General features: G+C 38.1%; 1 protein-coding gene across 1 annotated transcript in view; it reads right to left on the reverse strand.

Annotated features, from left to right (window-relative positions):
- Nucleotides 1–25,972, reverse strand: part of pcxa (pyruvate carboxylase a) — a 154,959-nt gene that overhangs the window by 88,348 nt on the left and 40,639 nt on the right. Inside the window, exon 9 of the mRNA XM_073871229.1 lies at nt 14,183–14,341. Within this exon, the coding sequence (XP_073727330.1) occupies nt 14,183–14,341 (159 nt within the window). The remainder of the gene's footprint in view (nt 1–14,182; nt 14,342–25,972) is intronic.

The following is a 25,972-nucleotide window of genomic DNA, read 5'->3' on the forward strand; positions in this document are numbered from 1 at the left end:
CGACAATTCAGTTGAATCGATTTGTCTCATAGGGACTGGGTTGTGTGGTTAACACTGGGCAGAAAGTCGTTCTTATTGAACACAGAGCTCATTAGCTAGGGAAGAAATTTGCAAACCTTTCGCCGTCTGTCTGGATAAATGACTCAAACAACTGTTTTGGGTTTTATCAAAGCACAAAATATTTCAGGGCCAAATGTTATGAATAGGAGATGGTCTATATTTAAAAAATACATTATATAAATACATAAAAACTAAAATATAAAAGCATAAAAACTAAAAATAGAGCTTTATTAAACAAAAAGTTAATTATCAAAGAATGATGAGTTGTTTCAGCCCATGTTTGGGTAAAATATGGACAACTGCATGGTGGATTATTTCAAACTATGGCTGGAATAATGAATGAGTTTGTCATTGCCATAAGCAGTTCTCTATAGCTACTGTTTATTCTTTTGTGCTTGTTAAGAGACTCATACCAGTACATGTTTCACTGTATTTGCATCATTGAAATTAACTCTCTGTAACTTTTTGAACAAAAGGTCAGATCTATTAAAGCACACAAGATGATCCTTAGAGTATTTTCAGATCATGCTGGGATAATAAGATTCATCAGGTTTTGTGCAAACTTGCAAAATGTATTTATTTATTCTTAATGCCATTCCAGCATCTATGGTTATATGCATAATGAATAATCTATGGTAATGAATTAACCTGTACACAAGTTAATCCACACAAGTTGATCTATAAAAACACCAGGGGTATGGTAACGTGTCATCGCCCATTAACCTCTTAAGCACAGAGGCTATTTTGGGGATTTCCGCCTGGATTTGGCCTACCCAATTTCAAAAAGCTTCCCATACCCACATGCAGAGGTGTACATACAAAAATTTGGTATAATTTTACTGGAAACCCTTTGAAATTACATAAAACACTGTTGAAAGTGACAATATTACCTCATTATTCATTTGAATAAATATTCGATTGTTGTTGTAATAATAGAACAAAAATAATAATGTAACCGTATTCCTGAGAGTGAGAGCTTTCATTTGATATAAGACTTGCCCATGTTTGTCATATTTGAAAAATATTAAATAATATGCAATTTTTATAATATCATATTTTATCATATTAAATAATATGCAAATTTGGGGGGTGATAGTGTAAATCAAATGTAAGTAACTTTCTTACAGTAAAATATATGTCGAAGTGATGCATATCTGCAGAAAGTAGAGATTCTAAACTTTCAAACAGTATCTCATATGGGGTACTGGGTCCATGACAGACCATTAAATATTAAAGGAATATTTTATATTAAGTAATAAGTCATTTTGGACCAAGGACAGCAGAGTTTAAGAAGTTCCTAACTTGTATGTTTTCTTTTTTTGGACTGTGGGAGGAAACCAGAGTACCCAAAGTGCACTGACACAGGGAGAACATGCAAACGCCTCACAGAAAGACTTCCTGAACCAGCAAGAGCTTAAATTAGGGACCTTCTTGCTGTGAGACAACAATGCTTCCCACTGAGCCACTGTAATGCCCAACTTGTAAAATTAAAACTTGTTAAAAGTCCCCCTGTTGTTAATAACTTTATTACTTAATGAGCACCTATTTCATTGCTAAAAACAACATTATTTTGTGTATTTGGTATAATAATGTGTTTGCGTGGTTTACGGTTAAAAAAAACACATTATTTTCCACATACCGTACATTTTTGTAGCTCCAGATTTCTACAAAAACCTGGAGCTTGAAAAGATCTGTGTCCCTGATTGGCCAGCTAATCTGTACGCTGTGATTGGCCTGAATACCTCTGACGTCTGCTGGAAAGTGACGCTCCTTACCATGTTTGAAAGATTTATGCACAATGCAATGCTAACAGGAGTTAACTTAAAGGCTGTGAGTCGAAGTGGAATGAATTATGATAATGTCGGTCTTGTCTACATCACCAATCCTAGGAAGTGAACTGTTGCCTATCCGTACTCCAAGAAAAGAGATTTATGTTGGAGACGATAACTCGCGTCATCGGTTACTTTGGGGTTTGTACCTTTTGCATATCGTTAACATGTACTAATACACACTTACACACCAAATCGGACAATAGGTGTTCTTTAAAACTAATCTTTGAGCATCATAAAAGCATAATTATGTAAAAGTTTTTCCTGTGGCTGTAATTTCTTTATGCTTTATAACAGCTTGAATGTAACTCTACACCTTTGCCTCATTTGCTATACACGGATCTATATGCAAATTAGCACCACCTCAGACTACAGATATACAGTATATATGTAAATAGATGCTACACAATGCATACATGAACTGCGCATTTGCAACACTAAATTTTAGCGCTGATATAAACAGGTTAGATCATTTACACTGCATGTGTTAACAGCACGTGTGACCATCACAGAAGTAGAGCTGAAGCAGCAGTGCTGTGAGCGAGTCTATGTGGCATCAATACTTATTACACGGCTCAGTGGAACGCTTGATTCTGATTGGCCAGTCGCAACGACTACTAAATGACTGATACAATTTAATATTATACAAAAATGTAATATAAACATGAATTTTAAAAGGACACCACTTTTTTTTTTAAATAGGCTTATTTTGCAGCATGCGCAATGATATTACCCAGTGCCCGAAAATAGCCCCTTGCTATCAAATATATTTCCGTCGGTCTTAGTACACGATGCAACTACAGAAGAGTCAAATAGGAAAAATATAGAAACTCTTTGGTTATTTTTTAGTGTGATGCTAATGGTCTAATTAGATTCAATGGATTATGCTAAGCTATGCTAAAAGTGCTAACGCCAGAGACCCGTAGATCAGCTGAATGGATTCCAAAACGGTTAGAATCAAATGTTACACACTAGTGGAGTTGAAAATGAGCCTATTTTCAAAAAAGGAGGAGTGTCTATTTGATATAGATGACATTATATTTACAAATTATTAAACCAAATAATGTTTTGTGACATTTAAACATCTTGTCTTATCTTAAAATAAAAAGTAAACGGGTTTTCCCTTGCGGAAGGTCTGCATTCGTTAAAAATTAGCAATTAAAGTATTTTAAATCAATCCAGTTTGATCAGGACCCAACGTGAAGTGCTATAGCTTGAACAATGATCCATTCATTCAACTGTCTTGATGTGACTGGTAACATGTTTGTGAAATAGGAAACCGAGGCGATTTCATGCTGCAGTTTTGAGTCTGTTTAGAAACCTCCAATTCTTGAAGAAAATACACACCCATGGGGTTGAATAATGAATTTGCACATGGTTTGTCTTAAAGCATATTAAAAACGCCCCATAGACATATAAACAACAATAAAAACTTGATTTTCACCACATGTGACTTTAAAACCAGCTCAAGTGCATGCTGTTTTTAAAGCCAAATGACAAAAAAACATTAAATTAGGAAAAAATGCAAAAAAAAGGTAATTTTACAGTGATGTCAGATTTCTGTACTTTAAATACAAGGAATCCTTCAATCATTGTGAGACACCCGGAGGCAGCAAAAGCAGCTCCACATCATTACACCTCCTCAGATCTTCAGTTCAGATGAGAATCTGGTGTTGGTATTGAGTGGTTCAGAACATTAAACACTGTGCCAGCAGTCTCTCTGAACGTTCAAGTGGTCTTTTGCAGGATGCCTGTGGTCTTCGGAAATCCCTTTGAAATCGTTTCCAGTCTCATGAGCTTTAAACATTCCTCTAGGGTCCTCTATAATCACTGATGATCAGCCTTTCACATCATAAAAATGAAAGGTCTGATAGGAAAAATGTCATGCTCTTCCAGAAACATGGAAACCAACTAGAACAGTAATTATAACACACACAAAAGAAAAATAAAAAAACTAATTGACCATACTAATCGAATTGTCAATTTTTAGACACCAAGCTCAAACCTACATCAGACCAAACAGATGCAGCATGTGGCACACTGCATATTTTCTGAACATTAGATATTAAACAAAGAGTACGTCTTCAAACGTGCCTGCACTCCACTCCACAAACTGTTGTTCCTGGGGGAATTCTGCCACCTCTTCAATAATGTTTGTAAATGGCCTGCGACACTGCGGTTGTTTCCAGAATACTGATGCAGCTGCAACACTAACACCTAGTCCCCAGGCGTCCATGTTCACGTGTCTGAAAAATGACAGCCTGCCGATGTGACTCGTGATGAAGCGGCATCGATTCGAATCATGCGGCAACGCAGGAGATCTTGCATTACTGATAAAGGCAGCACATAATGGACTCCTATTCGGCTGTGGTAAGTAAAAGCAAATGTTTGGTATCTTCTCGCATTCGTAACTTGGCTTGAGGACAGCAAGAAAATGCATCGTCATCAGTTATAATCTACAAAAGAAGCATGTCACGTAAACAACAGGAGACAAGTCACCATCTGGAGGGATAAACAATATTTTCCAACCCCCCTTTAATAAAGGCTCTTTCACAGGTTAGTGTATGTGTGTGCGTGTACGTGTTATCTGCAGGCAGAACGAAAGATGAAAGGTTTGTGGTCATGATGATCTGCTCCAGAGATGCCCGTGGAGCCCCAGATGGACATACTGTATGCTTTGCACGGATCTAAACTGGCATCGATGATTCCCAGATTTTTCAACATTTGTTTTCTTTAATTGGAACCCTCTCAACGGTGTCCAGATGACTCTCGCTGACCTTTCACAAGTCGTGTTTTACTCTTGGCAAGCGGCCTCTCTCAACACGAGCAAAACAATATACTGTAATATTAAACTGAGGTCATTTTGGGGCCATTAAGAGAGGGAATAAAAAGCCAAGTTTTGGTTTACATAAACAGAGAGCATATGTAATCTGCACTTTCCACAAATACTGTAGGTACAGTCTGGTGTACCATTACGTTTATTTTAAGCAACCGAGGGGAAATGTTTGTATTATAAAAGGTAGGATGCAAAAATACAGAACATTTCTGTGCCGATACCGATATGCAGCGTTGGGGAAAGTTACCTTTAAAAGTAATGCATTACAATATTAAGTTACTCCTCAAAAAAGTAACAATAAAAACTTGATTTACTTTTAAACGTAATGCATTACAATATTAAGTTACTCCCAAAAAAGTAACTAATTGCGTTACTAAGTTACTTTTCATGGAAAGTAATGCTTAAGTTACTTTTTAGTTACTTTTGCGTTACTTTTTCTTGGCTGAGGCTTGATCTCTTTCAGGCCTTGCAGGTGTTTTATGACTAAAAAGTTCTGCGTTCAGAGATGGCATATTTCATCACAAAAATGTCGAGCTCTGACTCAAACTGTTCCCACACAGGCGTGTAAACACAGAGTGCATAATGTGACTACGTTTAGTTTAATTCAGAATATCATTTTTTATCAAATTAATTAAACTAACAAAGTAACTTGCATTACTTTTTTGAAAAAGTAACTCAAATATTAATGCGTACATTTAAAAAAGTAAAGCGTTACTTTACTCGTTACTTCAGAAAAGTAATATTATTACTTAATGCAAGTTACTTGTAATGTGTTACCCCCAACACTGCCGATATGTGATTACTTACAATGACATCTGCAAAAATCGATAGATACAGATCGTTTGGTTTTGACTTCTTGTCTCAAATTATTGTGTGTGAATTTGTAAAACTTTTACATTATTATGATTGTATAAACTGCAATTCTGTTGTCATTACCGCATGATTTTTTTTATCTGTTGAAACCGATTATAGACCGATATAAAATATCCCTAATAAAAAGGCAAGTTAAAGGGATAGTTGACCCAAACATTAAATTTCTTTCATCATTTACTTACTCTCATGTTGCTACAAATCTGCAATATAGTTTATAAAGTTTAAAATATGGATTATTTTCTTACAAAATCACATTGATTACCCAAAGACCTTTATTAACTCATTGGAGCCATGTGGATTACTTCTGTGTAGGACGAATGCACTTTTTTGGGCTTCAAAGTAAGAAGTTGTTCCCTGATCCCTGTTTTCTACCGTTAAGCTTGAAAAAGCAAGGACTCCAAATTAGTTTGTCTGAAAGATGATGAACAAATGTATCTCAGATTGCTTGAGGGTGCAAATCCTGGGGTAATTTTGATTTCTGGCTGGAGTATCCCTTTAACATGAAAAGCAGCTAGATATAAAATAGGAATTTTGTCTTGTATAACAAAACAAATCTTAATCATATAATACAATATGCTAGCCTGCGTTTCCCGATGCTGCCTTGCGCGCAAATTTATTCACGCTGCAAGTCTAGCATGGAAACTATGGACTTTTTTGCCCCTGAAATAGGGAACCAATCACAGAACGGGGAGGGGGCAGCAAGGCGATGACGACGTCTATGCGTCACACCGAAGCAGTTTTGTTTATCCAACACGGCAGCAGACGCGAAGTTACTTTTCAATGCAGCCTTAGATAGCATTCCGAGTAGTTTTGAATGCAAGTTTATTTAAAAGAGAGCAACTTTTAGCATTTAACAATTTCATATCCAAGAAGGATGTTTGAATATGGCAAGACATGATAGCCACAGAGTTTTATAGGACCAACCTGCTAGGCATCGTCGTCGACGAAGTACAATTAACTTATAAATGGTAAGTGGTATTTATTTATATTATATTGTCATTATGCCTCTACTGTGGTTGTCACAGTGCCACTAAATTGCATTTTCAATATCAATACACAGCTACGGGTTTAGTTACATAGCTTTCAGCTGTGTGCATGTAAAGTTACAGATAAAAGTTGTTTACGTTTGAATTGATGTCGCTCTAAATACCTAATCTGGTATAATAATAAACGATTGGCTATGAGCGACGTACAGACGCATTTGATAGACATTCGTGGTGCCCAATAAACGGCTCTGGGCATTCGTAAAGCACGCCTCAAATATGAGAAAATAAGCATATGGTTCCCAGACCACGTCTCATTCTATATAACAATATGCAAAAATCCTATATAGCAATATCAACAACAACAAGCCATCATGTATCATTCAACCCTGCCACCCAAGTTATTGTAAGAATCAACTGTATTTCTTTACATTTATGGACAGTACCCCATCAATAACAACATTTACCTTTTTAAACTGTAATTGTCATATTTTATTAAATGTAATAAAGTTGCATAAAGTGTCAAAAGATTCAATCAAGCACATCCTTTTACTAACCATTTGTTACTATTGAAAACAAGAAAATCAAGTCTATACTAGTAAACTGAGACCTATATAAATGACCAGCCAGCATTTAAAGTCCAGCTAAAAGACATGAAGCAAAAAGCCGAAAGGGACGTGTATCGACAATTTCCTCCGCCCATCTAATTTCCATTAATCAGATGAGAAAGCAAATGGCGAAGCGCTGCCGTTCTTCATCTGCTGAACTATGGACTCCCGTTTCCACCACAGCAGTATTTACCATCAGCACATTCAACAGCATAATTATGTTTATTATGATGATGATGCAAATCACTCGATCCTCCTCATCAGCATTATGTTCTCTCAGCGCGCCAACAAGAGCGACGTGATAATAATGAACCAACACTTGCTTACACACACCCGCAACATGAGGGCTGATCAAGTATCGGTACCTTTCAAAGCGGCTTGTAATTCTTTCAAAGCCACGTTTCAATAAAGCTTTACGTTTTACAACTGAAACTATGTATATATCACATCTGAGGTATTAAAAGGAAGAATCGACCGCATGTAGAGCGAGATTTTTCCGATGAGTTGAATTATGTTAAATTCTTCTGTTCTCGCTATCATTGATTACAGCGCCCTTCAGACAACAGTCATATTTTTTCTATTCCATAGAAACGAAAGCACAGAAGAGCTCTCAGTGCCTTTTCCCTGCACGCTCTTATCCCAGCACTTCACTTCACCCATTAAGCACTCATTTTCCCTGCAAAACAAGAGCTCGGCCGACCCGCGCGTCACCCGCCCTCCGCTGCCTCTGAAGCCTGACATCAGACGTGTCAAAGACTGAGAAGAAACTTCCAAGCAGGTGAAAGAACCGAGAGAATAGTCTTCGCATCACCTGCGGCTTTACTTTCACATCAGTCGCGACTGAACACAAACACAGGAGAGCGAGTGTTGACATACTGAAACAGGAGACGCAAAATCTAACATTTAGATTTAGATTACAGCAATTACAGTTGACAACACGTGACCTTCAACTCGAAGCGGTTCATGTCCTTGGACTTGGTATTATGCGTTTCTGTAGCAACAGTAACTGCATCAAAATGAATCGATGTAAAAGAATATTGTTGGCAGCTATAAAATATATAATTACAACAATTAAATTGCTTTTTAACGCTTCGGTTAAATATTTCAGAACACCGAAAGTGCGCCAAGTAACAATAGTAAAATAATAAATAGATATGCGTTCACGCCATATCGTAATAGCTGTAATTGCCGTTCACCTCAGGATACAGAATTAACTTTTTGAATTGAGAAAAATTACCAGTTGTAAATATTTCAATTTCTCTTTCATCCCAGTGTAATATTAGATAGTTACTGTTGAAAGAGGTAAATGACATTAAACTCGATTATGTTTAAAATCAGGATTGATTTTTATTTATTTCACACCAGGAGTTTTGTAACCATGTTATTCTGTGTATAACTACAGGCTTAATATCTGTCGTAGTCAATCGTAATTTCATTTCATCACTTCATGTCTTTCCCAAGAATCAAACCCATGAAATTGGCATGGCTAGCTCTGTGTTCATCTAGTTAAGCTGGATAGTTGAGAAATTTTCCTGCCAAAGCCAGTTTGATATTGCACTTGGCAAGTGTCATTTTGGACCATGGTTCAGCCACTTTTACAACCATCTGTCTACACTCAGGGCTTATTTACTGGTCAACAGACAACCATTATGCACCAATATATCCAACTTGATGTTGTAGCTCTTTTCTTCTAAATCAAGATCTCAGCATGCTCTTTTTCTATCTTCATCAATTTTTCCCTCTTACTCAGTTCCAGGACTTCAAATCACTTGTTTCTGCTCTTTTAGGCTTTGGCACATAGAAATACCCAAGCGGGCAGACAGAGAAATCCATCCGCAAAAATGAAGTTTCCCCAAGTTCTCTCCATCTTCCTCCACAACACACGCTCTCATGCATTTATCTCACCATCTGCGTGTCTCCACATCTTAAAGCGATACTCCAGTCAAATATCAAAATTACCCTATGATTTAATCACCCTCAAGCAATCTGAGATATACATGTCCGTCATCTTTCAGACAAACATATTTAAAGGACAAGTTCGGTATTTTACACAAAGATGTGAAACTCACCAAATGGTCAGGGGTGTTCCCTGATATGCTCACACAAAAATCGCTGCAAAAGATGCTTTCCAACAGGTGTTTTAGCATTCGTTGTAAACTTGTGGACCTATTTTTCCAAACGCCTCACACGCATATATTCTTCCATTGAGAGCTTGAATAATAGACACTCCAGCCCAGTTGGTGGCAATAATCCACGTTTGCCAATTGCACGAATAGAAACAGGTTCCTGGCGCGGAGTAATATCGTACCTCACAGCACATCTAATACAATTCACAGGAGTTGGACAAAAACTAAGATACAACCTGTTGGAAAGCATCTTTTGCAGCAATTTTTGTGTGAGCATATCAGTGAACACCTCTGACCACTCGGTGAGTTTCACGTCTTTGTAAACAAAAGTTTAATGCATTTTAGGAAGGATTGTTCCAGTGCACCTATATAGCCATTGTAGAGGTGGGAGGTGATAGAACAAACACCCGAAAATTCTCGGGCCAGCATCATATGTCCAAATTTCAGTCAAAACCGTTCTATTTCATCATAAACAATCTGAAAACAGGGCTTTAAGTGTAAAATACCGAACATGTCCTTTAAAGTTATTTTAGTAAATGATAGAATGATTTTATAAATGATAGAAAACAGGGATCAGGGAGCAACTTTTTACTTTAAAACCCATAAAAGTGCATCCATCATTCACAGAAGTAATCCACACAGCGCCAATGGGTTAATAAAGGTATTTTGCTGATAATCAGTGCAGTTTTGTAATAAAAATATCTATATTTTACATTTGGGGTGTTTTCACTCATGTTGGTGCGCACTGTGGTGCGGCCTCGGAGCGCACCAAAATACATTGTATAATTTTTCAGTTAGTCCGGTCCGTGTTCACATATGTTGCTTTTTCCGTACTCAAAACGCCGCACCGCACACCATGTGACAACGGTCAGCGCTGTCATTGGTCTTTGATAGCTCTTACCCCCCCATGACCACCCCTCACATTTCCACAACAACCAGCCTGACAGGAAGAGCGAATCTAGCCAGATATGGAGATAAATGATGCACGTCTTTGCGAAAGTTCTTTGCTTTAACGCGAAATTGCGCAACTACTATTAAAGACCTTCTCACTGAGCCGTTTGTTAACAATAATAAAAGTGTCACTGTTTTTTGTGTGTGGAGGACAGCTTTGCATTTATGAAATCATCAGCTAACACCGCCAGGAGACAGCTTATATCTACAATGGACCAAGATGGCTTTATTTGTTGTTAACCCACAATATAACACCCGGCACACGTCACGACGGAAGCCTAGTGGCTCAAACATGTGGAGAACTTCCTGTATTTGGCTCAGCCCAAGGTCGAGCAGTGTTCACACCACAGATGGGTCGCACCAGAGTTCGGCAACAGCCGCTCCGAAATCACCCGTTTAGAGCGGTCTCGGAGCGCCCGTTTAGAGCGCACCAGAGTGCGGCTATTGTGTTCACACTGACCCAAACAAACCGTACTCGGACCGACACATCATTTGGGCCGACCTTAACAGTGTATGTGTGAAAGCACCCTTAATGAACCATAATAACTAAATTTCAGTAACAACGGCATCTTGCAATTCCAAGAGTCACTGCGCAACTTATCCATGGCAACGAGCACACACTACGCTAAAACTCTCTCGTGAATTGCGTGAGTCCAAGATGGCTTCGTTACCGAAAATGAGTTATTACAGTTTATAAAGTTTGAAATATGGATATTTTACTTACAAAATCGCATCAATTACCCGTAGAACACCTTTATTAACCCCTTGGAGCCGTGTGGATTACCTCTGTGAAGGATGTATGCACTTTCTTGGCCTTCATAGTCAGAAGTTGTTCCCTGATCCCAGTTTTCTACCTTTATAAGGTATAACATTTACTAAAAATATCCAAATGTGCTCATCTGAAAGATGACCGACATATGTACCTCAATTGCTTGAGGGTGAGTAAATCATAGGATAGTTTTGATATTTGGCTGGAGTATCGCTTTAAGTGAAAACATTCTTGCCACATCACAGGATGTCGGCATTAATCTGGGCGCAAAGCGGTTGTGTAAAGGTAATGGAATAATATCCTTATCAGAGAGATCCAGCTGTCTCTTTTGATACAGCCAAGACCCTGTGGCTAGGTGTAAGAACAAAGATTTGGCCCAACCAGTGCGCAAGGATGGATCTGGACGATAAAGCTCCGGTATCAGTGTGTCTAGCCAATGAGTTGGCAGAGCGTGGGTATAAGTTGATGATTATATCATGAAGTTTTGTCTGCCCCAAAGGGGTCCACTGGTCTCTCTATATACGCACACACATACATAACACATCTGAGCACACATACATCTAACTCACCCTTAGAGACCCCAGTTAACCTTCCGCCTCAAAACCACACACAACCACACACAAACACAATGCGACTACAGCCTGTGAGGTGTTTGGACAGATGCAAGGCTTGAAAAATCACTTGGCGCTGAGAGCTGATATCAATATTTGTTCAATTATTCATACACAAACAAATCATATTTTTCCGGCCTCAGAGGAACGGCTTCCTTGCTTCAACAGAATCTCAGACAAATTCACACTTCCTTGATATTATCACAGATAGATATACAAAAAAAAAAACTAAGTCAAAGGTTTCTGATGTGCATTTGAAGGTTATCACAGCAGTAAGGGTGATATGATGAACCAGAGAATTTGGGGACAGATAACATATGTCTATTGCTCTCTTAAGGGCATGTCTGGCCACGCTTTAATCTTGTACGCATTTCTGATTTGCAAACCTAAACATTTGGTTATGCGTGACGTACCGCAGTGGACAAATGTTATGTCCAATTTGAACAATTGACATCATCAGTCTGTTTTAAAATATTTTATTAAAAATGCATTGAAAATTATGTTTGCATGTTGCATTGATGTGTTTGGAGTATAAACTGAAGCTCAGCTATGAGAAGAATTTAAAGAAGCTTGGCAAAAATTATACACAACACATGTGCAAAGTTTATGACAGTACAGGACAATGGCTAAAAAATATAATATATTAATTTATATATAATAATTTATATTATATTATATTATATTATATTAAATTATATTATATTATATTATATTATTATTTATATATATTATTTCATAAGATAAAAATGTAGTCAATGTATGCTTTTTGTCCTTCTATGTATTTGTGTATATTCCAATAAAACCCAGATTCCCTAATACGCTATGGTTCGCCTTTTTGCCTAATTATTTTGTCCATTATGCAGTCCCTCCAGAAAAACGTGATTGGCTGATTATGCAATATATCGCGCGATCGCACAAAGTCCGCATATTTATGCGGGGCTGCATTTTTTTTAAATACGACGCACTTTCGCAGCATTAATTGCATATTTCCGTGCACAAAATATGTGGGGCTTGCATGATTTCATAATCTCCGCATTTTCGTAGCAAAAAGTCACATATATATTAGCAGAAAGTTGAAAAATTTTGCATTTACTTCCCAAAAGCGCAGCCGTGTCTTCTATTGCCATGGGAACGTTATGAAGTGACGTGATTATGTGACGTGAACATCATTGCAGCTTTTGCAAGTTCCGCACTTTTCGCAAATTCCCGCAATTCTATTGCATAAATTGCATAAATATCCCGCATATTCCATCGCATTTTTTAAGAAAACGTGCCGCAAAATCGAGGATTTTTGCCCGCAACAATCACAAAAAAACTTTGCGTTTTTCTGGAAGGACTGATTATGGCGCTTTTCCATTGCATAGTACCCCACGGTTTAGATCGGGTCAGCTAACCTCACTTTGGCTTGGTTAGCTTTTCCATCAAGTTTAGTAACACTTCAGAGTGGGAGGGATTATAGGCATGTCGTTATGTTTGCGCTGCCTACTGCTGTGACATCATACAAGTGAGAGCGTTGTTGTACATTCCCATACATTCATTTATTTCTCAGTCCGTCACAAAATTAAAATTGACCACCACAAATAAATGTTTGCACATCACGGTTATCACTACCTCTGTATCACATGACAGTTTCTCAACAAACACCGGTGGCGTCAGTTGACGCGCTCCGCTGAGCCTCATTTAAGTTGCATTTAAGCATATATATGCGGACGTGCGCATCGCGAATGTCCCGCCACAACCTGCAAGTCTGGAAAAAACCTGGTATGGTGTTCCTGATTCACAACCTGTGGATGTTTTCATCCCTAAAAGGGAGTTTGGAACTTACAGCAAAGCACAGATGACAACAAGTTTACTCCAGACAGCGCAAGCTAGCATGAAGGTAAAGCTAATCTTTACATTATAGCGATGATGCTGGTAGTGACGATTCTCTCAGACCAATCAGTGATCTACAGTGTTTTCGCGTCACATTTTGGTATCAGCTCAGCTCGATTGGAACCCCAACCGAGGTGGTACTAAAAAAAAGTATTGGGTACCGCACCCAATGGAAAAGCCCCCAAAAGTAAGCGGACCCGACCCAAACCGTGGGGTACTATGCAACGGAAAAGCGGCATTATATGCCTTTAAAGTTTAGTGTTTGTACCATGCATCTCCTATTTTGATTGTTTCATCCAAACTGAGAGGGCATTAAAAGCAAATGTTGTATAAATTTCCCCCACTACTGTATGTGACTGTATTGCTTACATAGTCTGTCTTGACCAATAATGTTTTACAGTAATCGCTTATGACCAATAAATAACAGTACATTTTTTGTAAAAAAGCTTAAAATATAATGAAAAGCACTATTTATATATGCCACATATAAATGGGTAGTTAGAAATAAAATATCTAATTTGTGCAGTGGGCGCAGTGAAAATGTTGGCAGGACAAATAAAACCAAATGCATAAAAATCCATATTATCGAGTCGGCACTGAAAAGCTTCCTGAATGGAGGATGGGAGGGGCCAAGCGGGAGTTTGTACATAGGATGTTAACCTACCTCCAGTCTCCCCGTGTCAGGCTGAAAGCCACGTGCTGGGTCCTCAGTGGTCACACGGCACTGGATTGCATATCCATTGATCCGTATCTTGTCCTGTTTCAGGCCCAGCTCTGGCAGACTGCGACCTTCACATACTCGAAGCTGAGCGTGTACCAGATCCACACTGGACAAGAGAGAGAGAGAGAGAGAAAGAGAGAGAGAGACACACATCAGTTACATACCATTTGCTAAACATCAAAAACACACCCTGCCACAGCCCACACATCCGAGGATCATAACCAAAACTGGCAAAGGAACACTGACACCTGTCGCTGTGGACAAGTACATGTTATCAGCCAATCTGTTATGATTTCATATCACTGAAGGGGGTCTGGCCCTTCACTCACAAACAGAATCGCACACAAACATGCACACGAATGACATTCAGACAGGTGCGGCAACATTCACACCAATTTTGTGAGAACCAAACGCACAAGATGTCTGCCTGGTCCAATAACTTCTATAATAAAGGCTTGACAACTAACAATCCGCTCCACCATCCTGTAATCACTTGACAAGATGCGAGATGGGACGGCGGGGGATAGCGACTCATTCGGCGACTAGCAAGCAGTTTGAGCGGTAAATGGCTTTGCTATAAGAAGAGCTTCCAGAATGCAAGATTCACGGCCAAAAGCAATTGGCCGATTCACTCTGGCCTCAATAGCTTCACAATTAAATCACTCAGCTCAATTGAATGAACCTTCTTTTTCCAGGGCTGATTGGCTACATTTGGCTGAATCTGCCATTCTTATTGGATAAGTGCTTCCCCCAGCGTAAAACAGGATTTATTAGGAACCATATAAATCACACTGATATATTTACTCTCCCTGGATTCATTGAACCCATTCTCGTGTCTTCCAAGCCGTCTCATCCTCATATATCAGTACATCTGGTCAATTTTCTTAGGAGGTGAACCAGTTATAATGGGAAAAAGGCGACGTATTGGTGCATGGAATCCCATTATCGTTATGAACCCGCTGCCTTTGTTTGGAATCAATGATGGCAAGGAAGGGAAGTGCTGCAAGGTATTTATTTTGTATTACTAATGGTTGTTTCATCAGAGATGGTGAGAATTTGACAGAATAAAGGCTTTCAACGGCTTCGAGGCTAAAACTTTCCAACTTCAAGATTCATCCTGTTTCTGATGAATGAATAGGCAAATTACAAGCGTTAGGGTGTGTGCGCGCACACAAGACAGATAGTGAGACTAAAACTGTGAATGCACCCCTGTGGGTCCGGAAACCGATTTTTATCCAATAAGAGAAGAGGAAGCGGTACAGTATTTGCTTTCATGCTGCGCATCAATAATTTACACTACAAAAGTGTCTGTCTTTATATCTCCGGCAAGGAGGCATCGGAAAATTTAGGTTATCTCGCAGGCAGACATCTAAAAATGTGCAACCACACATGCACTCCATACGTCTGATTTTATTATGCCAATATATTTATATGCACATACACTAACATCGCCTTCAATGGCAATAGCAATATGTTTGCACAAACCAAAACATTATCTGGCCAGGCCTCATTAATTTTGTAACACTGGTACAAACAGGCTCTGAATATTGCACAAATATGTCTTCATGACATCGCTGTATAATGATAAAATCTCATACAAGCAGTGGTCATAAAACTGCAAGCAGAAATAATTACATCCCAATGAAACATAAACATCAGTTTAATGGATTATCCCTATTATTTTTCTAGCGTGACAACAGAGATCACTGTGCTGTTGTTAAAACGCCATTTATCCCCTGCCCTTATCAATTTGGTGTTGTGACCGACTAATGGTTTTAGGGTCAAGGTCTGTTAACAGATATTGTAGGTTACAGAGTTGAAACCACATTATGGGAAATGTTATTGTCCCTCAATTCTGCTATTTTAAAGAAAAAAATAGGCAGATAATTTGGATAACATTCATATTAAATAGCATTTAAAAGATTAATATAAATGTATTAATTGTCTACTTCAATAAAATCAAGTAATATAATTTATTACTGCTATAAACTAATAGAGACATAAAAATCGCAACTGATAAAATCGCAGAGCCACATAGCCATTCTCATGGGTGCAATATTCACTTGCACACTCATACTCTTTTCACTTAATAACTTCCTATTTGCTTCCAAATATAGACCATTTTGCAAGATGTAAACAACATTTCCTGTTTCAATTTGTAACTTTTTTTTATATCACATACATCAGGGGGTGTTTACACTTGGTATTAAGATGTGTTTTTTATCGATCGGATCACAAGTGGACGAGAGACACACATCACGTTTACACCTGGTATTTAAATCCGTCTCTTTTGTCCACTTTTGACCGCTTCTGTCCTGAATACTGTGAGGGGGTGGTCTGTCGAGACGGTGGGTGAGTCCCTCTCCTGTCATTTAAACGCGAGTGGGAGTAATGATGAGTTTATATGGACACAAACTAATATTGCTGTTTGTGTTTTAAGTAAACATGCTGCACAGTGTTTTTTAGATGTATATGTTAGAGCTTTTTCTGAATTTTCAGCGCAATTGATGAAATAAGATCGCGCAACTTTTACACGCCTGCAAAAAATGAAACTGCGGAGATCAGCCGCTTTAGTTTGATCAATGAAAGGCTAAAAATAGCGCTGTTCACTGTGTGTTCATGCCAAAAGTCAGAAAAGACGTAAAACATCAGTACCTCAGATTAGATAAATGGGCGGAGAGAAGGCGGATGCATGTGGCTGTTCGAACACATTCAACCACATGTGCGTTTACACTATAAAAGCAACCCAATAGAAAGGGGTTTCAACTACCTCTGAAAGTGGTCGAAAGTGGACAAGCTCAAAACGTTTTGAACACCGTTAACACCTGGCAAATAACGTCGTCCACTTGTGATCCAATCGATGAAAACGCATGTTAATGCCAAGTGTAAACAGCCTCTTGAAGAGGTTTGTTTAACTTTTTGATTAATTTCTATATGTTCCGTTGGTTGTATTTACCCCAAAGTTTATGTAGTGTTAAAAAATGACACAGGAAGTGCTTTTGGACCAGCGTTGTTTACATCTTGCAAAATGGTCTGTTCTGTCCACATCTGAACATGTGAGAATGACATCTAGTTGAATAGTGGCTGCACCACACTCAATGTCTTGACATTTTCAAAGAATTCAGAACATGATGTTCAAGGTTGGCTAAATACCCATGATTATGTTACTTGAGATGTGCCCTTTCAAATGTGTAGAGAGACGCGCCGAATAAAATCTAAATCCTGGTACCCTGATACAGAAGTAAGACAAGTTCTTGATCAACACCTCAGGAGTTTGTTCCACAACCAACAATTAAGGACGCTCCAATCAGGATTTTTCCAGCCGATACGTTTACAGATTTGTCGTCTTTGTGATAGGCCGATACCAAAGCCGATACCGATTTTTCAAGCTGATATGCAAGCTCTTTGATGACTGTAAATGTTAACATGTTTTCTAGATAAAGTAATACCACAGATGTTGCCTTTTGTTATATTACTTGCAGTAATTAGGTATATTATTGTTTTAAAAGAGAATCAAATAAATATGCACAACAAATATTTCTTCTACAAAGACAAATTTAATATGCCTTTAAAAAGGCTTATGTCTGTTAAAAGTAATGAAAATAAAACACTTCACAGTCTTTGCTGTATGAATTAAATATACACGCATTCGTATGAATCACAACAGTTCTTCAGTCAAGAGCAGAGAGTGATTACTTAGGTTACTGTAGCTTTAAGACGTGAGAAAGATCGCTCTGTTCACGAGCACTGATGACAGGCTGATGTGTGCGCGTCTGGTGTACGCAGACAAGAGCAGCTGAGAGGAAAATGAAAGTTTAAAAACTTTTAAACGCATGCAAATAATAAACTTTCGGCATGAGGATGCAATTGTCCGAGATAGATATGTGTTGTATACGCTGTTTGATGGCGATGTGAAGACGTATCACGCTGTTAGGACCGGAGCGCATCCTCATAGAAAATACACTTATCTCTTTAAAGGCAAAGAGAGAAATCCATTTTAGCGAATACCAATCAAGTCATTTAATGCCGTTATCGGCCGATACCGATCTGCGGCCGATCGAGCATCCCTGCCAACAATCAAGATCAGGTTTTCATCATTAAATCTTAGGCTGATCAACCCATCATTTCTATCCGTTTTCATAGGAAGGTTAGGATTAAGGCTGTTATCATTTGATAGTTGCACGGTTTCAGGACCAACAAAGGAGTCATGTCATTCAGTACTGAAATCATGCCAGTCAACACATATCTAAGCCTGTTAGGGCCATTTTAAACTTCAGTTTATTTTATTTAAATTTACCCCCCTTTCTGGCACTTTTATTTTGCATTGACACCTCCAGGAAATCCATATATGGAGACAGGAAGTGAAGCCAGGGGGGATGGCATTAGAAAGGAAGCGCTTGCCACAGTTGGGAGCGATATAGTTTTTTGACCACAAATTCACGCAAACAGATAGTAAAAGAAAATTGAAACCTTTTGTTTTCATTTACACTGATATGCATACACCATTTTTGAATTAGATATTTAAGTTGTAGCTTATTTAGAAGGATAGAAGATCCTATTTTGTTTCAAGTTTAAGTTGGTTTGAACGTGCGTCCGAAAACCCCCCTCCCCATAGCTGGCACGCGCGGCGGCTTGTGATGAGGTGAGACAAGCGGCCGAAACAAAGCCTATCCGAGAAAATCCTACATAGAGATTGAAACAGAAATGTTGCAATAAAATACATAGACACATAATCTATCCTTTAAATCTCCAGGCAACAGAGTTTTAGCAGCCTATAGTCAGACAGATATGAGAGAGAGTGAGCGACCCACACAAACAGATAACAAAAACAAGAGAAAGGAGGACAGTGTAACTAGCCGACTGCGGAGCGCAGCACTCTCTGGGCGATGGGAACGGCGCTGTGAGGAGAAGCCATGTTAATATATTCAATCTGATTCTCTATTGCATTTTAATTGTCAAAGCCAGGCATATGCAGAAATGAGGTGGGTGTGTAGAGATCCCAGTCAGTCACACAACACAAGAGTGACACTGCGTGTTCTTGTGTGTTCTGTTAAATACCTGCCAATGCCTCTGAATATGCTCGGAAATGTAAAGAAATCTCACACAAAGGCAAAGTGAAGGCTATCATTTAAAAATCTCTTTAGTGTGGCAATGTAACTTTTGTTCTTACTGAGAATATTGTATTTCTTTTGATCAGACACACACAGGTGAATATTATGTATTATGCTATTTCAATGCAATCTCGTGGCAATTCATGCATATTTTACGAGGTGGCTATTTCATATGACCAAATTGGTATGTTTTTGTATGATTTGGCCCCTGATGTTAAGGTTAAGGTGGTTTTCATGATTGTATTTTTTGCATACATTTACAATTTAACGATGTACGAATTCATCAAGAATTCATATTATTAAAATTAGGGCTGCCCTCGACCAAAGATTTTCCTAGTCGACTTGTTCATTTTCGCTATTTTTTGAGTAATTGCACGTTTATGATATTAATTCAATTTATTTATTTATATCAAATGAGTTACTGCCAAAATCAGTATTATCAGTATAATCAGCTGTGTTATTCTGTCATCTTTTCTTCCTTTTTTCCCAAAAAGCAATAAACGCCACTACTCCTTTTATGCAGAATACAATAAATCCACTCAACAAATCACAGCGCACCATTCCACGCATTGTAAACAATGATGGTGGCGCATTGAATACACAGAATCATAGTTTTCCTCATCTTGTACTTCGTGACCAACAAACAAACTAAATGATAAACCTGTGGTGTTTTCTGTGATGGGGAAGAAACTTAAGCCATCAATATCTAATAATTTACGATGAAAAATGCCGGTTGCTTGTTCTCCCGACAACATCAAGCTTTTGACATGCTAACACATTGACCCCAGAAGATCTTATGAAAAACTTTCCATTATTTTATGTGAAGCCAACTAAAATCGAGCAGGACCAAAACATTTTACAGCTGATCACTGTTAAAAATGTTAAGCGACGATGGCCTAAGTATAACCGCAGCAATGACAGTGTTATTAATATGACAAAGTAAAGGTTTCGATTAATGTTTAATCAGTTTATACCACTAGTCAACTAAATAAATATAACATGGTAAAGATGAATGCTCATATATATATATTGATTCAATAGATTTATAGCATTTTGGAAAAAAAAACTTCGTAATAATTCGTTTTTATAATAAATCTTTGAAAATCAAATTATGGATTTGAATGTGTAATGTTATTATAACCTAAAGATGCTATGTGAAAGTCTGTAACAGAAAAAAAGTGGTTTTCATTTTGTCACTTTCTAGGTATAGAAAACATGTTTTAACCGAATTTAGTCAAAATGCATTTATTGAGTTCTGGAACCAAACTCTTCATATAATGGGTGGAGAGGGCATCTGATCTGATATGTGTAACATTTCTAACATTGTTTTGTGTTACATAGACATACTGAACTATAAAAATAAGCCTTTGAAATATAAAGTAATCGCTCAGGCGGCCTGTCCATTTAAAGTTACAGTGTAAAGGTTGCGCCTTTATTCAAACGGAAATAGTATTACCTGGTGACCCTTTAGTCATTAATAATTGCGGAGGTTGTCTGTAATATTAATTTCATGTGAATCAGCCATTTCTGTAATGTCTAAAGTAAAAACCGTCCATATTTCACCAAATGCCAAGGTAGTGTGATTATTTAAGTACTGTGCGTATCGGAATCTCTGTAAATTGGCCAGGATTTTATGGGTTCAAATATCATTTTTCAAGCTCTTTACCTGTGCTGTTTTTTGCCCAGCCTGCTTTGCAGCTGAGCACACACATACTGAGATGCATCCCTCCACTTTTCGTGTGCAGCTTGAGGGATAACAAACCAGCGCATCTTTGTTGCTCGTTATATTTTTTCAGCTTTTAAATATCCAAATGTAGAGGTCTTCTCGGATCCAAAGAAATGTACCTGACCCGAAATGACCTGAATCACTTTATACCCGAACCCGACATGCATAAATAATTTTTTTAAGAAAGACCCGACCCGAGACAAACCTGAGAAAATTAGACCCGAGTCCGACCCAAACTAGTGGCAATTTTTTCGGATCTTCTCGGGTCCGTTCGGCAAAAACACATTAAATTACCCGAGACCCGATGGCACTATTATTGTCCCCGACCTGTGTCCGAGACACATGTGAAACATTTAGACCCGAACCCGATCGGGTCTCAGATCGGACCTCGGATTTTTGTATCTAAGTGGACCCGTGAAGACCTCTAATCCAATCAGTCTCTCCTTGTCCATGTTTCATGATTAAAGGAACAGTATGTAGGATTGTGGCCAAAACTGGTATTGCAATCATAAAACTTGTGGCTAAAAATAGTACTGCAATCACACAGCTGGTGGCCAATACACAACATGACAACATAAACATCAGTTGAGGGCTGCAACTTCACTTTTTAAATGACAATATCCTGGCCAGACCACTGTTGTCAGTGATATAAGCATTTAAAATGAAAATTATTTCTTAATGTCTAGTGACATATCAGGGCCATTTTATGATTAATTGATATACATTTCTCACATACTGTTCCTTTAATATTCAAAATGTGCAGAGCCTTTAATAAATGAGATCTCTAAGATAAAGCTTCTAAAATCATATAAACAGCCGTTCTTTCTTTAAAAATAAATTGTTAATATTTTGGTTAAATTTGGGATATATAAATTAGAGTCAAACGAATGAATAAATAAATATGCAGCAAATTCAAAAGAAAAACGACAGTGTTGCCATCAAATGAAAACTATGAGGTTAGAATGCAAAAATAGCCTTTATTATAATTAAAAAAACTAACATTTAAATAGATTTTATAAGTGTAGGATTTTTTTAAATAGAAACAAATGAATAAATAAATGTACCGCTAATTAAAACACTTAAAAGGAAAATATCAGTGACAATACAAATGCTGATAGCTTTACAGAGGTCAAAACACAACATGAATATGGCCTATATATTTTATATTAAAATAAATAAATAAATATACATACTACAGCAAATTAAAACACTTGAAGGAGAAAAATCTATGGAAATAATTTGTGGTCCGTTTTGAAATCTAATGAAAACTGTAGACAAACTAAATATTGTCTATGCATCAACAATGCACAAATAAAATATAAAGCAGAAAGCTAAAATAAAAACGGTCGACCGATCCCAAATTTAAAATCATGAATAACTGTTTCCTTCAGCATTACAGATATTCAGAGGACATCCCAATAACCATTCATTTACCTCTGACTAAAAACCCTTACCACCCTTGTCCCTTACCATCATATCTCTGGTCATAAGTGTGTGCAGGTGTCGAGTCCAAGCAGCAATGTTTAAACAGCATCATTAAACACAGTTGTTTACAGAGCACCCGATCTGATCTGCAGATGGTTACCTGCTGCTAGGGAAACGATTACAAACACACCTGCATTCAAGTATCAAGTCTCCAGCTTTAAAGAGGGCTATGAAGGGTTCAGATCCAAATTTAGGATGGACGGAGGTCTCAGACATCAATACAAGTACAAATCAACCAACAATTGAAATCATGTTGACAGTAAACATCGCTCCATTATCGGTCGCGACACCACACAACCAACACCCAATTCACGAAGGAATCAAATTCCCAGATGAACACAAGAAAACGAAATGGGATTGTGTGGGTGGCCCATGTTCAACGTTCAATTCAAATAACTTCAAATCAACCTTAATAATGTAGGTTTCTGTCCTCCTACATTATTACGTATTTGACCTTTAAAATCACCAAATCTCCTCTCAGGCGCGACACTTTTGGCACCTCGCACAACCCATAATGATCTGTACCATTAGTTGCCTGTCCATTAAAAAACAAATCAATACGCTCGCAGAAAACACACAACAATATACTAATGGCCAGGTCAGTTCCCCTGTTAGGTGAGAAAGGTTTATTCGCCTCATTCATCTTTCTCTCTCCGGCACCTCCATCATTTTGTCTTTCCGAGCCACTTAATGCCCTTGTCCAATCACTTCTTCGCAAAAACGGACCAATACAAATGAGCGGCTGCAATTTAGCAACAACCCAAAGTAATTAGAAAGCCATTACCAGGGTCACCCAGAGAGCGCGTCCAAACACGCCGGCACAAAAACATTCTCTCATACGCACAGCGAACAAACATGAATACAGAATGAGTGTTAAAAGTCACAGCGTAACTCCACAGCTGTGAGGGCTGGAAGTGGGCTGAATGACTGAAGCACTCAATCAACTCTACGGCATCCATTTTCTTACTTCTTTGTGAAGAGGGATTGAACGCATGAGCTGTGACGTCAAAGGTGGAAATTGGGAAAACGTACCATACGTGAGCTTATTGAATTTATTTATTTAATTTCAAAGGGTGAACGAGTCGGGGATTTGCTTTCATTTAGACACAACAGCAAGGTCAAGCATTTATGCTCAAGCATGGCCAGCAGCCCAATTTATTGTAAAGATCTTCACTGGGGTTTAGGCTTGGACTATTGTGAGGACCTGTGAGATTTTATACAACATACACTGACCAAAAAAATTGTCTTTAGATGTCACCAGGGCAGTTCCCTTTCAAAAAGTACACCTTTGTAACAGAATAGCTCATTTTTAGTGCCTCAGAGGTACATACTGGTGCCAATAAGTGCATTATTTTACAACAAAATAGTACATATTAAAAGCATTTTAAAGGGTTTTGACCCAGTGACAGCTGTTTTGCCCATTTTTCTGACAGTGTACTTGTTAACTAAAAAGTTTAGTTATGCTGGATGAGAAACGGCACCTCTATAAACTGTTGGCACAATGTTGGCAGCACTCAGGAACTCATACATTCACACAATTCATACATCACTGTATGCCACAACATAAGGATTTTTCCCTAAGTGGAATTAAGCAGCCAAGTTAGAGATGTGAAAAATAGCTACACAATTCCTCTGGCACCAAACTTTATAGTTGCCACTATGCATTCAGGCAGGTAACATTTATCTGGCACTAAAACGTATGCACTAAACTTGTGGCACTATCAGTCAAAAGTTTAGGTCACTTGCCATTTTAATCTCATTAAGACTACAAAACGGACAGAATTATGTTGCGTCCAAAAACATCCAAAATCAATCAAAACTTTTTTATTTCAGCATCTGCAAAGTAGTCACCCTTTAGCCCTATTTAGACGGGATTAGTTTTAATGGGAGGGGTTAACTCATTTGCGCAGCACGTCACCTCTCGTCTTCACATGCACATTACCTTGCTTCCTGATATCACATGTGCAAACAACATGACACAGACACAAACACTGTGTTTAATTTAAGTTTGGGGAGAACGTCAGTTTCATTAACAGTTCCGCGCCTCTGAGAAGTAAATTTGACCTTTTTTTAAAATGTTTGTGTCGTGTTATTCAGGAACTGACTTGCCATTGACTTGTTTTTCCGCCTAGAACACAAGTAAGTGCTTCTTTAAGCACTTTTATATTTAAAAGAAACCCCCAAATTGAAAAGAAATGACGCGATTTACGTCTATATTTAAAGCTGGTCTATTCGCACTAGATTAGTATTACCTGAGGTAATTTCTCCAGACCTTTTTACAGAAGGTAAAAGTCGCTGTAATCTTTACTGACATTGTCCGTAATGATTACTGACATGGAGCATTCGGACAGGACTAAAATCACTTAGAAGCTCTGATAAAAATTGCTTTACCCCACCTCCCTATGTAAAACGAATCCCGTCTGAATAGTACTATAGTGTTGGGCGATACATACCATTTTGAGATCGTCCTATCGGGGCAGTAGTTTACTAATTTATTTATTTGTTCATTTTTGACTAATCTATGACAAGTCACTTGATTGGTGGACAAAAAGAATCAAGGGCAACACGGTCATGAGCGCAACTTTCTTAAAACTGATGCCATTAATCTGAGCGCGTCATTAAATTTCTATGTGCCAGGGAGCGGGAACAACACACTCGTTGGTTTTAACACTCTGCGTGCAAACAATCTCTCTAGTGCAAGGAAATGTCAGAGCAGCGCGTATTACAAGCTCATGTGCGAGGAAGAGTCCGAATCCGCATTACAAATTCAGGTACTAGAAGGATTCTATGCCGCGCGCATTCAGGTCCGAACAAGAGTCCAAAATGCGCGCATTAAAGGGACACTTCACTTTTTTTGAAAATAGGCTCATTTTCCAGCTCCCCTAGAGTTAAACATTTGATTTTAACAGTTTTGGAATCCATTCAGCTGATCTTCGGGGTCTGGCAGTACCACTTTTAGCATAGCTTAGCATAATCCATTGAATCTGAATAGACCATTAGCACCGCGCTAAAAAAAAATAACCAAAGAGTTTCGACATTTTTTCTCTTTCAAACTTAGACACTTCTGTAGTTACATTGTGTACTAGGACCAATGAAAAAATTAAAAGTTGCAATTTTCTAGGCAGATATGGTGTAATAATCAAGGTGTAGTAATATTATGCACTGCCCGAAAATAGTCCCCTTGGTTAAACTACTAGGGAAGCATAAACATGGCTGCAGCAGGCGCAATGATATTAAACAGCGCCTGAAAATAGTCGCCTGCCATTGAAAGTAACCAATCTATTTTCGGGCAGTGCATAATATCACTACACCTTGATTATTACGCCAGAATGAGAGTTAAGTTACTAGTTATATTTGCCTAGAAAAACGCAACTTTTAATTTTCTGTCTGTCTTAGTACACGATGTAACTA

Source organism: Misgurnus anguillicaudatus, chromosome 9 (assembly GCF_027580225.2).
Source record: "Misgurnus anguillicaudatus chromosome 9, ASM2758022v2, whole genome shotgun sequence".
Classification (NCBI taxonomy): Eukaryota; Metazoa; Chordata; class Actinopteri; order Cypriniformes; family Cobitidae; genus Misgurnus; species Misgurnus anguillicaudatus.